The sequence below is a fragment of the Rhodamnia argentea genome, chromosome 6, assembly GCF_020921035.1.
Source record: "Rhodamnia argentea isolate NSW1041297 chromosome 6, ASM2092103v1, whole genome shotgun sequence".
In the NCBI taxonomy this organism is placed as follows: domain Eukaryota; kingdom Viridiplantae; phylum Streptophyta; class Magnoliopsida; order Myrtales; family Myrtaceae; genus Rhodamnia; species Rhodamnia argentea.
In genome coordinates this window covers 6,408,890-6,423,229 of record NC_063155.1, presented here as the reverse complement: position 1 = coordinate 6,423,229, position 14,340 = coordinate 6,408,890, and the positions used below count along the sequence as shown (strand labels likewise).

At 40.5% G+C, this 14,340-nt stretch overlaps 1 protein-coding gene across 1 annotated transcript; it reads right to left on the bottom strand.

Annotated features, from left to right (window-relative positions):
- Positions 1–806: 806 nt before the first annotated feature.
- On the bottom strand, positions 807–1,898 carry LOC125315585 (PR5-like receptor kinase). Its single transcript, XM_048280895.1, has one exon. The coding sequence runs from the start codon at positions 1,896–1,898 to the stop codon at positions 807–809; it is 1,092 nt and encodes a 363-aa protein (XP_048136852.1).
- Positions 1,899–14,340: the final 12,442 nt, after the last annotated feature.

Here is a 14,340-nt window from a genome sequence, read left to right as displayed (position 1 = left end):
GAAATATACTAGTTAACTGTAACTTGTGTTACTATTTACTAGTGGAATTCAGCCGTTGTTAAGGCTATTAGTCTGAAAGTAGACGTTGACTTTGTTCTAGAGTTGAACCACTACAATTTGATGTGTGATTTGCTTATCTTTTGCTCTGATTTACTTACTAGCGTCACACACATTGATTTATTTGCAATACCATATTGAGAGCTGATTGTTTGTTATATTGTTAGCCCCAACACTCCCTTGCATGCTTAAGGCCATATAAAGAATGCTTCCTCTTTGTCCCTCCAATTTTTCAGTTTTTCAACTTTTCCCTCCTAATTCTTCATGGGTGGCTGGCCGATGCATGCTCCATTTGAGAGCGTGTGGACGGCCACCAAAGCTCTCTTGTGGGCCGGGCGTGAACCCACTAGATGGGCTTCAAAATGACAAAGTTAATGTGCTTGTGAAAATATAAATTGATTCGTGAGTCTTGTTTCCTTTTTTTTAATTATATAATTTTTTGTACTTATTTTAATTTTCATCTATGAATGTCCCTAATCGTTACGAGTTGTAGCAAGCAATGCAAATAACAAATGATACGGGGTCAATTTTTTGGGTTAAGGGGTCAATTTACGTGAAGAAATTATATTCCTAATTTGATGACATGGGATAGAAACCCATACGTGAAGATTTAGGTGTCAATAACACATTTTTGTCCTCCTCTTCTTCATTTTCATCAATTCAATCTAGACATTTGATTACAAATTTATGAATAGCTCAATGCAGCTGCTTTTTTTCCACTAAAATCTTTGTTACAAACTATGCCGGTCTCATATAATTGATATTGAATAACTCCTACTTGAATCATTGTTCTCTTGTAGAGATGAACTTTCACATGGACAAGCTACGAGCGATCTTGAGGGTGATGACAAGGATGGCTTGGGAGGAATTTGCAAGGCGTCAACACTTCCTTTTAGCATCTCCACAACTTGCGTCATACATGGCCGAGCTCTCGGATCGATCTGAATGCACCATAAGCCTATTACAATCATCTTCTTCGCGATTACTTTGTCCTCCTCATTTGTGATCCCGCGCAGCCCAAGCTCTTCTTGAAGCTCCAGGCGTCGGTGGACCCAATGAGGGAAGTATGTTTCGCTAGTTCGATCTACTGCGACTTCAACATTTTTCCTCTTGCCGACCATCTCAAGAACCATCATGCCGTAGCTATACACATCTGATTTGTGAGTAACCACCCCGATGTTCCTTATGATCAGCTCCGGAGCAATGTATCCAACGGTGCCTCGGGCACCAAGAAATGACACGATGCTCTCTTCTCTTGGGCATATTTTGGCAAGACCAAAGTCGGAAATCTTGGGACAATAGTTTGCGTCAAGAAGAATGTTGTGGGGCTTTATGTCGAAGTGCAAGATCCTTGTGTTGCAGCCTCTATGCAAGTACTCTAGCCCGTGAGCTATGCCAAGGGAAATCTGATACAAAGTGTCCCAACTCAGTAGTTGATCTACCTCCAATGCGTTACTCCTGTTAAAGATGAACTTCTCAAGGGATCCATTGGGCATGAACTCATAGATTAAAGCTCTTTTACTTCCTTCAAAACAGAACCCCAGGAGGCTGACAACATTGACATGAGAAGTCCTGCTAATGCTCACAACTTCATTGAAAAATTCTTCGGCGTCGCCTTTCAGCTTCTTTAGAAGCTTCACCGCCACAAGTTGACCATCTTGAAGCTTGCCTTTGTACACACAACCATAGCCTCCCTGACCCAACTTCTCTTCGAAATAGTTGGTCATCCTCTTGATGTCTCTGTAGGTGTATCTTCTCAAAGAGACAAGTCCCTCAATTTTCATTTCGCCATCTAAATGTTCGTTCCTCTGCTTCACTAAAGCCATAATCTTTCTGATCATTGGTTTCTTCCTGATGGAAAGTATTAAAATAAGGGCGATCACAGTTGCAGTACCTGTTGTAGCTATTCCTAAAAAAAAAAAAAAGCAGGATATTTCAAACAACAATCTCACTTCATCACTTTATCAAGGCTAATAAGTTGCGAATATGGAAAATACTCAGTGAAAATCATAGTTCAGCGGATTACCTAGGATAGATTTTGTCCCCAAAATGCCAGGTTTCCCTGCTAGGACACAAAGCCTTATCAAGTCAAATACCAAATGAAGTAGTGATGAAACTAGTAAGTGGATGCCAGGTTTTCCCTGTTAGGACACAAGGCAGCGAAGGTTGCAGAGTAAGCGTGCATACTTTGTCGGTCGCAGGTCGTTGAATAGACTCCATCAGAGCAAAAACAATTGAACTCTTGCCTTGTCCAGCCATACCCACATCTTCCCCCCGATTTGGTGCAATCATCGCACTGCGATGTGTCGGCAATCCAGGTGATCTCAAAGCCTTTGCTCAGGACCTCAATAATAGCGCTACGGTTGCTCTCGTCAGGTGACTGCAGTAGAGCTAGAGCTTCGCTTGCAATCATGACAAGGGCCCTGAAGTTGCATCGTGGGGACTGGGGATCAAGGTCCGCGTTCCGAACAAGGTAGCCATATTGTGTGCGACATAAGAACAAATAAGATAGAGAATACGGCGACACATTGCAATTGTAGAACAAGGTGAAATTGATATCACTAGAGGCGTAGTTGAAGAGAGTGAAGTTTAAAGTGGTGTCAACATCGGTTTTTCGACACACATCTTCCACTATATCAGTCCTCGCCACCTCGAGGACCTGCGCATTCCTATCCATGTGGATCACCCGATATTCCGGTGACATCATGGACAAGGTCAGGTTATGTCCGTCACAGCCGAGTTCGTGGCCAGGATACCCACAGTAACTCGGTCGCTCATTATGCCTGAAAGGATAGCTGATTTGTTGATCTCCGCAAACAAAAGGAGCGCACTCTCGGAACGGTGGGAACTCGCCGGAAGCTGGCACCGGGAAGTGAATATGGAGGGACATGATGAAGAGCAAGGAGAGAGCGCAAGATGACATGGTAAGATCCATCGAAAGGGGCATGGTGGTGGGAGCAAACAAGGAAGAGGATGCAGAGTACAAAAACCATGCTGTGCCTTGAGAATGACAGAAAAATGAGAAGCTCTTGACTTTGGCAAAACCAGAGTTTGACTCGGCACTTGGTTAACATCAGCCATGCCGGATTGGACCCATGTCTCGTGATTTACGATGATGACCCCCGTTGGCTCTCTTGTCGGAAGCAAATAGCACATTTTGGACCTGTTATTGGATCAAGGTATTGGCCCAATTTATTTCAGTTGTGCCGCCCTCCATTAGTCATATTCTATGTGTGGTTTTTAATCCGGTTTGCATGCGAGAGGAGTGTAAAAATATCTCGCCTCATTTGATTACGGCTTATACTTTACCAACATATATGTGACCTCTCTTTATTTATTGATCATAAATTTTTATAGTGGACTTTCTAACATACTGAAATATACATGCACAAGTGGCTACCATTCAAATTTTGAACAAGTATTAGTTAGGAGATTGAGCAATAAATGCTGCTGCGACATCAAAATATGTAGAAACACGCAATTGACATGTGACAAGCATTGGAAAAAGCAATCATGCGATTGGCGGACAAAATGCAGAAACGTGCACAAACCTCATTCTTACCTTTGCAAAACGAACCGTTCGTGGGATTTGAACCATCGTTGCAAAAGCACAGCTCGTGTCTGTCCGTTGAATGCGCACCGCCCGCCGGAGGGCTTGTACGCGCCAAAAACCTTCATCGCCTCCACATCAAGCATGAGCCCCTCGCCCATTGCCCAGGCGAACTCCTCCACCACGTTCCTGACAGTCCGCTTCACTGTCGCCACCACTATCTCCTCGCAATCCCACCCCTCATTGTGTGGCGTCTTCTCGGCCCTGCCACCTACTTACTAATTGCGCTCTATTTTAATATTATATCATAGACAATAGAGGATGCATGCAAAAAATTAGAAACGTAAATAATCCAGCAGCCATACAAAACATACAAGTGCAATCAAAGGACATAGGCACGACGCTTAAACATATAGCTTTTATAGGGCTCCACTAACCTGTACCTAATAAAAAAACACTCATTTATACATAACAACATTACCTGATACCATAAACACCTTGTTTCATATATATTTCATGTAATCGTTCATGTACATTAGTTGATCATTGAACAACACTTGGGAGAATTCAAAAGGAAAGCGTCTACTTCCAAGCGCTATCACGATTATTCAACTCCGCCACCATCAACGGCTCCAATGTCACCACCATCATCCTTAGCCGTCGGTACCTGGGTAACTGAAAAGAGTTCAACAAGCAGAAGTGAGCCGAAGCTCAACAAACAGAGTACTAAACCCGACGACTAAAAATGAGTGATCGTGAATTTCACCAAAAATGAGTGAGAGGAAGAGAGTCTTACTTTTATAGAGGGAAGTGGGCTGCCACATGGTGCCACATGGCATTCCATGCACGCCACTCGTGACACACAGCCACCAAGTGGCACACTCCTCCCAATTTATCCCAATTCATAATTACCCATAACTTAACTTCAACGCTAACCCAACAGCTCGTTAATTCAATTCTGGTAGAAATTCAGGCCGTTACACATCAAACGATGCCTCTTTTCTGTTCATGTTGGCGAACATGTACTACCGCTATTATCTATCCCAAGCGACCTGGTTACTTTCTAAGCTTGGATATTGCTTCAGATTTGTTCGCCTATTATTTATCTCAAGCGAAATGTGTCACTGATCTTCTTTCTCGAGTGGAACTCATTGATAACAAGATTGCTTCAATTCTCATTGAAGCAAATGCAAACTTTGATGGCAAAGATGGGACTGTTCTTTTGAATTATATACTTTATTGATGGTTGATTGGTAGTCTCATATATCTCATTGTTACTTGTTCCGATTTCGCCTAATGTTGTTCAAATAGTCAGATAGTTCATGATCGCACCGCGTCTGACTCATTTTGCTATTGTTCTTCATATTCTTGGTTGTGTCAATGGTACTTTATTTCAGTGTCTTCACATTTCTGCCCATTCTACTTTAGAGTTGAGGGCTTATTCAAATGCTGACTGAGCTGGTGACCCTCTTTATTGTCGTTCCACTACAGTCTATTGCTTCTTTCTTGGTACCTCACTCATGTCATAGCGTGGTAAGAAACATATCATTGTTGCTCAATCTATCACCGAAGCGAAGTACCGTGCTCTTGCTGGTAGTGCATTAGAATTACTATGGTTGCGATGGTTATTAGAAGACATGGAAGCCCCTCATAATGGTTAAAGAGTCATTTATTCCGATAACCTGAGTGATATTCAAATAGCCCGATAATAATGTTTTCCATTAGCACACCAAATATATTGAAATAGACTATGATTTCATACAATCTCAAAATTGCATGACTAGTTCCCACTTTATCTATTGATCAGATTCCCGATATCTTCATAAAGACACATCCATTAGGTCTTTTTCAAGATCTTTTCTTCAGACTCCAGTTGACTTCTTCTACGCCACCTTGAGTTTGAGTGGGATGGTATTGCTATTTAGGATAATTAGGGTATTATGGATATTTTTCTAATTGATTGCATCGTAATATTATGTTACTTTATATTAGTCATCCAACAAAGCTTATAATAGGCTCATGTACTCATCATTGACACACTAAAATATACAGGGTATATCTCTTTGCAGGTAATCTCGAAATTCGAATAGGCACAATACTACTCTAGTTCACTCGAAATCCAAAAAGGGTAGCTGACGACGAGACCATACCGGTAGCTCCGAGGCCCAAAGGCCTCATATCGCGCAACATCCGATGGAGCTTGATAGACTAAGTTGGTGAAAGACGATGACAAGTACCGATTTGTGACAATTAGCTACTGCATGTGAAGTCTTGAAATTTAGACTAGGAGGAGGAGGAGGCAGAGGATTCCTGAGAATAGGAGAAAGAGGTAGGAGAGCGTGTGGAAAGGGATCTGCAGAAAAGTCAAACGGAGCGAGTGGCCTGAATCGATCCCAACTCCTATCACTGTCTTGTGGGCCAGTTCATCAACTTCGAAGCACATGCCCAGTGAGGCCGAAAGTGGCACCAATGTCCCACGCGGGAACTTTGCCCTGGAAAGTCTTGGGGAACAAACCGCGAAACTTCCAAGTCAACGGGACCTCTCAATTACAATTTGGTTGTCTTTAAATGTGGAAATTGATGATCTACCACAAACCATGAAACTTGTGAGTCAAAGGGACCTCTAAATTACCCTCAGGATCAAACCTCCCGTCATACAAATCCTACTAAGCAGCGCAAATTAAGTATAGATCTTTCCTTTTTCTTTTCTTCCAATATACGAAATTGTAGTGCTTAGAAAATAAATTAATTTCTGCTATTGCATGGCGCATTTCCCTTGGAATTCTTATCCCATATTGGAGCTCCTGCTCCCTTTAATGTAGAAAAAAGGTCCAATCGCCGTGCCAAACACGCAGAACATTGTATATGAAGAGCATTGTTACCATAGACGAAACAGGCGAAAGACGGTGGTGTTAGAGATATGCCCCAAAGCGACTATGTAATAGTTACATGTTAGAGATTTCAGTTGTATTTTCAATTTATTATTTAATTAATGGCAAAGACGTATTTATTCATTTGTCCAATTATTTACTTATATGAATAAATTCCACAAGATCAGCTGTGGTTGGACCTATTCTTGAGACGTTGAGAATATGTGTGACAGATTCACGGTTAAACCGAATCTTTAAACTGTTCCTGGTTGATGGATCATTGAATGGATATCAATGATCCTGTTGAGACCGATGTGTTCTTAACTTCACCATTGAGCATTGGATGCTTAAGGGAATGACGAGTCACAAGTCATTGGGTATTGCGATGCCCGAGTTAGAACACAGGTGCTTGTATCGACAGTGTTCACCGAACGTGACACACATTGAACGATTAGCGACATGGAAGCTTTTAGCGTGGTCAATGTCTAATCGTTCATGATTTGGTCTTGTGTAAATAATCCTTAGACCTGAGGCATAGTGTTGACTTGTGTGTTGGATGGCTATAGTTCACGAGGACGCATATTAATGGTTCGTTGATCCGTATCCGTACTTGATGGTCGCAGTTCATGCACATACGAAGTCACACGTGTGCGCAAAATGGAATCTGTCTCCTTGTCACATGCAAGGTATGATATCCTATGCAATTTAATTATGACAATGCATTGAAATCCTCGGCCGGGGTTGTAACCGAGAATGAAATGTTCATGTCTCGTTTGAATGCATGTCGATTAGATTTGTGCATATGATCGAATCGGTGACTTGACAAATACTCCATGGTCTTTGTTCGATCGGGATATAGTAAGACAGAGGGATTGAATTACACTGTAGTCAAAGCCGACGGGTTCATTATGTTCTTAAAACATTCACACTGTCTAGGTAGCCATGACATATTGCTAGATGTCACTCATGGCTTGTAGGACCCGGAGATTGATCGGGACAATCAATTCTCTTGGATGTTCTAATGTGTTGGTGCATGTCTTACTACTAGCTCAGTGATGAACTTAGAAATGTCACACACCATAACCAATTCATAATGACATTGAACGGAAAGTTGATATTGCAAATATGTTTGCAATCACGACTATTGAATTAGTCGGACTGAAATTAGATTAAATATGATTTAATTTAATTTTTTATTTTTGGTCATGGGCTATGTGCATATGATGCACACGCACGTCCTAAATCGACACATATTGATGTGCCCGAAATTGCACACATGCTGGTATATATATATATATTTATATATATATATTGTTTTTTGTCTTTATATATATATATGTATGATATATCATATATATTGTTTTTTAATAATAATAAATAAACTAATAAAAATTTTGTGCACGTAACACACGGCCAGCACATTTGCTGGCCATGTGCACGTCTCGCACGGTCAACAAATAGTTGTTGACCGTGGGACGTGGTGCACGTTGCACACACGATCAGATCGTGTGTGCCGTGCAAACGGCTTTTTCCGTTTTTCTCTTCGTGCACGAGCGTGAAAACAGTTTTTACGCTCTTAGTGTGTGTGCCATTCTAGTGGGCTGTTTTGAGAAAAAGAGTATTCTCGCGTGTGCGTGTGAAGAGGTAAAAGAGAGAATGAAAAATACTCTCTCACTTTTCATACGAAAGACCAGAATTTTTTTAGAGTTGTGAGAATTGATTCCACAATATTGCTAGCACAATTCAAGTGGTGATTCTCGCGCGCTCATTCTTCCGTTCATCGTAGTGATTGGTGGTATGTCTGAACTAGAGACCCGACACTTGTGGGGCTCGGATCGAAGAACATCTAAACCTGTTTCGTTTCAAGCACGCTTCAATAGGTAATCCGTTAAACCCCTTTGTTGCACATGTTTTTTGATTGAAACGCACGAACTACGCCTCTGGAGATACGTGTATAGGTTTTTATTTACTTCCGCTGCGTTTATGTTTTATTTGCCTATGCATGTTACGTGTATCCCAACAGGTGGGCCTATAACGACCCGGTCTGCCGAGAGCGTGAGCGGGCTCTGACGGTGAAACATAATGGGAGTGCTGCGACTCATGTGGGTGTCGAAGGGGGCAGAAATGAATCGAATCCCACGTCGCCCGAGCGTGGTGAGGTAAATTGCTATATATGGGATGTCACTTGTCCTTAACTTGCAACGAGACCTTTTTCGAGCCAAAGCCCAGAAGAACAAAACCATGTAAGTTTCCGCCCAAAGCGAACAATATCAATGCTGCGGGACCTGTGTGTCAAATGTACATGGAAATACTGAAGCTCGAAATCCAGATGATGTCGGTATTTGGGTTTATGATAGCTACAGCCTAAGTGAATATACTGATGGTGAGGTGATGATAGGGGTATAAAGTTTGGTCCATTAAATTGATTTACTAAGTGATGTCCCAAACTATACAAGTCCCCTTTGAATCGCCTAGTATACTTTGCGAAATTCTTCCCAGTGGAGTGTCGCAACCGGATTAAGGAATAACGGGAGTTAAAAAAAATATTATGTGAAAAGAAAAACATTATGTGAGTTGGACTTTGAAGGCATCATTATTTAGGCGGTCCATCCTAAAGGGTAAAAAAATTGCGTAAAGGCACGGACGTTTCCCTAACTTTTTTTTGTTCATCGATGTTTCCCTAACTTAGGTCGCACGGTTTTTGACCAATAAATTCAAGTCGTGAGCTGAAGGGACGCAAGGAGAAGTTAATGCCAGTCTCAATTGAGCCACTATGCAATTATGTTTCGTTTCCTATCTTTCCAGTGCGCAATAATTCGGCTGCTACCCTTCTGTAGCCATGTCGATTTCGAATTGATCCGCTTCGATGTCGTTTTCAAATTGAGACATGTTTTCGTTAGCTTTTCTCTCGCTTGTTGTCGCGTTGCATCGATTGTGTTAAGAATGGTCGGCCTTTCTGGGAACCGGGTGATCAAAGCTTGAGTTCTAGCTGATCTTGTAGGAATTGGATTTGTCCTCTTTTTCTATTTAGGAGAGATTAAAAAGTGATTCGAATGCCTTACAATCATAAAATACATACGCATTAATTATGATAACCTTAACGATCGGTTCTCGAGCTGTTCCAAGGGTTTCCGGTCCGCAGTTCCGAAAAGTTGATGCACACTTCGTAATTCTTCAATCAATCATACACAAGTAAACATACAGTCTTTAAGTAACCTCTATTACAAATTTACAACCTACACGTTCACTATTCAATGAACTCTATATGCAAACATCCATTAGATGCAAACCAGACACCAGTAAACAAATTATCATACAATGTATGCCTCTCCAGTTACTGTTCAAGAAAGAGTTGTTGAAAGCAGCTCTCAGAACATAAAGAGCCTCTCCCTCGTCTCCATCGTAACCTAGCGGCAGAGCACTACTTGCGGTGATCCTGTGGTTTAGCAGCAAGATGAGTAAGGCTAGGAAGAATTTTCCAAGCGACATCGAAGAGCGCATTATGCTGAACACGAGAAGGTGGAGGTGCGTTTCTGGGGAATTCATCGTTGGCGATAGTGTAGTAGAAATTGCTTATAGATATGCTCGGATACTCGACGAAATCACGGATATACTCCTGTCGCGACCTAAAAATTAGTTTTTTTTTTTGGGTTAACGGATTATTAGGTTAATTAGATTAACTAACCTAATTCGGACTCTCCCAAGTCCTACCGAATCGCAACTTAGGTTCAATTACACGCCAAGATTTTAAATTGGAGCCGCCACTAATCTTTTATGGTAGGTAGATTAGAAACCTAAATAAAGTATTCGGGAGAAAATACTTTATTTCATACGAACCAGAGATTAAATGGATTCGGGGACTTTGTTACATTAACTTTTCAATTAATGCCCTTTCGGTACCCGATTTTCATGAAAAAACCTTAGTTTGATGATTTGAATTAATTTTTTTTTTTTTGGGTTTTCTTTTATTAAATGCAATGCTAATGCAATCTACCTATATGACATGTGAGATGTAATGACATGGCAAAAATACGTGACATGGCATAATGACGTGGCAAATATGCATGACAAGGAAAATATAATAATGCAAACTAAACTATAATGCTATGCAACGTGGATGGTATTTTTTGGTATATTTTTGTGTATTTTCGGATTCATGAAAAAATAAAGGTAAAAACTACCCTAACGTGAAGTAACATCTAATTTAACTTAAGAAATTGATTCCTCAAAGTTCTAATTTTATTAGACATTATTTTCATGCAAAAAGTGAAGAGAAATGTGATTTAGCTTAAGAAAACGTGACATTTTTTTTTGGATTTTTTAGGAATTTATTTAAACTATGAAAACAATGAAATTTGAACAAAAATAAACAATATTGCCCATAAAACACTTTTAAATCCGAAATTCCGATTTTTATTCACAACATCCCCCGAGATTAGGGTTAGCAAGTGAATATATTATAGAATTACCGTCGTCCCTATATACATAGGGCAAACCTTGAAATTCTATTTAGGAATTAGCGATCCGCTCCTCGAGATCGAGGATTTGATATCTAATTCACACGTACGGGCACGATCGTACTTCGAGATCGAAGTCATATGTTGCCTTTAATGTACGTTTTCCGAGGGACAAGGCACAATTGGGGAGCATGTGTTATGGGCAAGTTTGTTTAAAGATGTGCAAACTTTATAACAGTAAAAAAAAAAAAAAAAGCACGACAAAAATAAAATAAAAATAAGTCCATTAAGTATGAATTTCGAAAACTCCATGGGGGTGGCCGAAAATATGAGATTGGGGATCCACCTTTCCTCATCCAAAATCCAGTTTCAATTTGAGAAAATTTTCTTTAAGATTTGAAAATTTATTTTCTCAAAAGTAAACATCCAATTAAACTCCAATTTTATCTCCAGGATAAACAATCCAGTCCCATGATGTATCAAGATATGCAAGAACACTCAGTGAAGTATGCAAGTTAACCTATTGAGCAAGCAAATATTCAACGTAGAAAATTTTTACCTTGAAACAAATATCGGCCTTGTTAATCGAACTTTGCACAAAACTCGAATACCAAGCTCGAACTTTCGGATGGATCCGCTAAGGAACGTTGCGCACCTAAGGGGACTTGATGGAATGAATTCGCGAGAGCCAATTCACTCCTTCGTCGGCACCGAACAGCAGCAGATCGGTTGAACAGCGAGCAAATCGAGCTCGTATTGCCCCGAAAATCAACACACGTCCAAGCTGTGAAATCGCCAAAAAAAAAAACTGCACCTTTTGACTGATTTTGCAACGAAAGCAAGCCCCAAACTACCAGGGAAGTCCAGCACAAAGTAGCAGATGGGTTAGATGTTGATTTCAAAATAAAACGGGGCTGAAATAGACTGCAACAGCGGCTAAACAGAGGGCTGGTCGCGTGCGGCTCCGAGCTACGGGTATACTGCAATTTCCAATTGGGTTCATTGAACGAAGGTGAAGCAAAGTGGCGTCGCTTGAAATTTTTCAGAACTCTTCCTACTCTTTCCCTTTATTTCTCACGAGTATTTCTGTATATGAGCAGAATTTTTTTTGCCGACCCCTGGTGAATGTGTCAACGTCCTTCTTTTATAGGCATGAGAAGATTGGACTCCAAGATAAAAATTGAATCTTCACGCACGATTCTCTTCCAATTCCGTGCAGTGTAATCCTTCCTTGAAATATAATCTTGCCTCTTTTTTTTAAAAAAGAATATACTCTTGCAATTAGAAAATCTTACAAATTATATTCTCACCAACCCCCCAAACTTGACGATGTCTTGATCCCCTTTCCAAAGTTTTAATATGCTATTAGAGATGTTAAATTCATTAGCTAAGGCATTTAATCTCCAACAATTTTTTAAGGAATTTAAGTTTTGCTCAAACATGTACCTCTACTAGCAAAGAAAACGAGCATCTGTCTATAATGAGTCCTTGGTGTCGGTCCGACCTACTCGCATCCATTAGATCCAACTGAGTTAAAAAAATTCAATTATGCCCATCTACTGCTGATCCGATGCATGATATGAAAACTGAGTTAATTATTTTTGGTAGGAACTAAAGTTTAATTCCTATTTTTTTATTTTTTATTTTAAAATAAATGACTAACAAGATCAGTCAAAATTTAGGTGTCAACAGCTGCCCCTCTTTGAGTGGAGGCTCGCAGAGGTTTTGCTCAAAGACAAAATTGAAACCTAAATTTTGATGATGATTTTTTTTTGTTGTTTTTTTTGTGGGAGTTCTAATCCAATTTTTGGTCCAAAAGGAAATGATGCATGATGTGCAATACCAGAAATAACATACGCCAGAGCTTCTCTTTTTCCACATTAGAGGAGTTTGCATATGGATCGCATATGAGAATACCTGTTTTACCGGATACGTCATAAGTCGACAACTCCCCTGATTTCCAAGCTTCTGAAGCGAGGATCTCAAGGTACTAGGCCCATCTCTTACCGTAAACTTTTTCCGATGCGAGACGACGCAAGATCCGTAATGAAGAAATGTGCTTGAGTTATGGTTCAAGCTGTACCATCTTATCTCTTGGGGCTGCCATCGTTTTAGTGAGCCACCATGAGTTGGTAAAATGCTTCTCGCGACCTCCTTCGTTTTAGCGGGTCACGTATCAGCTGAAAATGTCTCTTGAGACCATCTCTGTTTTAGCGGGTCATCATGAGTCGGTAAAATTGTCTCTCGGGACCACCTCCGTTTTAATGGGTCACCGTGAGTCAGTAAAATGTCTCTTGCAACCTTCTCTGTTTTAGCTGGTCTCTCCGTATGAATGCAAGAGATGATGTGACGCCTGAAACTTGCCAATACGATTCACAAAAAGAGTGTGATACAAACCTTGTTAGTATGCACACAAAATGAATATGTCAAGCGTACCTTATCAGCGTAAACATAACATAGGTATATTGCACGGACCTTATCAGCACGAACATACATAGGAATTAAAATGACAACCAAGGTCAATTTGGAAACGGTTTCAGCAAACTTACCTGGATTTTCTGAGCAATGGTTAAGGAATGGCTAGGCCGATCGCATCATACCTATTCATTCACTTAAAATAAAGCTGCAAATAATTGTGTTCATAACAAAAATGCAACATCCTAAGTCAAAACTTGTTCGCGTTACCAAGCTTCCACTGGAGAATTTATTTGTTTGATCCTTTCGATAAATTTGATTAAGTTGAATGAGGAACCTTCAGTCAGAAAGAACTTTTCACTCACTCTCATGAAAAGGCTTTTGAAACCCCGACCATCATTGCGGGCATGATAAACACTCAAAACTGTCATCATCACACTCGACAAGGGTCTAGTTATTCTCGCAATTAGTATGACCGAACCAATCCATGCGGTCTTTTGCAAGGACTGTAATTCAGGCTCGGTCAAAGGTTGATCAAAGGGGACTCACAAGAGTCATAAGGCTTAGAAGTGAAATGAGATCTTCATCAGCTGCATCGGATTTACAAGTCAGGAACCTTGCAAAATGAGATAAATGATCTTGCTTGCACTTCTTCGAGTGACATTTATAAGCATTTGAAATCCTACGTTAGCTCAAGTGCCCTAATCTAAAGAGACTTCGGTAAGGGTTGTAACGTAGGTTCGGGGTAGGCTTGAAAATGAAGGGCTTATTTATAACAAAAGAGGTGTATGAAGATGAGATCCGTGATCATCCATCCTTGTCGCTTTTAAGCGTGGATGTCACTCCGAGCGAGCAATTTCTCTCGATCTGCATAAAAAATGACTATCCATGAGGAACATATTGTAAACCAATCCAGTTGAGACCTCCTTCCATCCAAAGATTCACTTTTTTTTTTATGTGAGCAGGCCTTTTCTTTCAGGCTACACTTGTT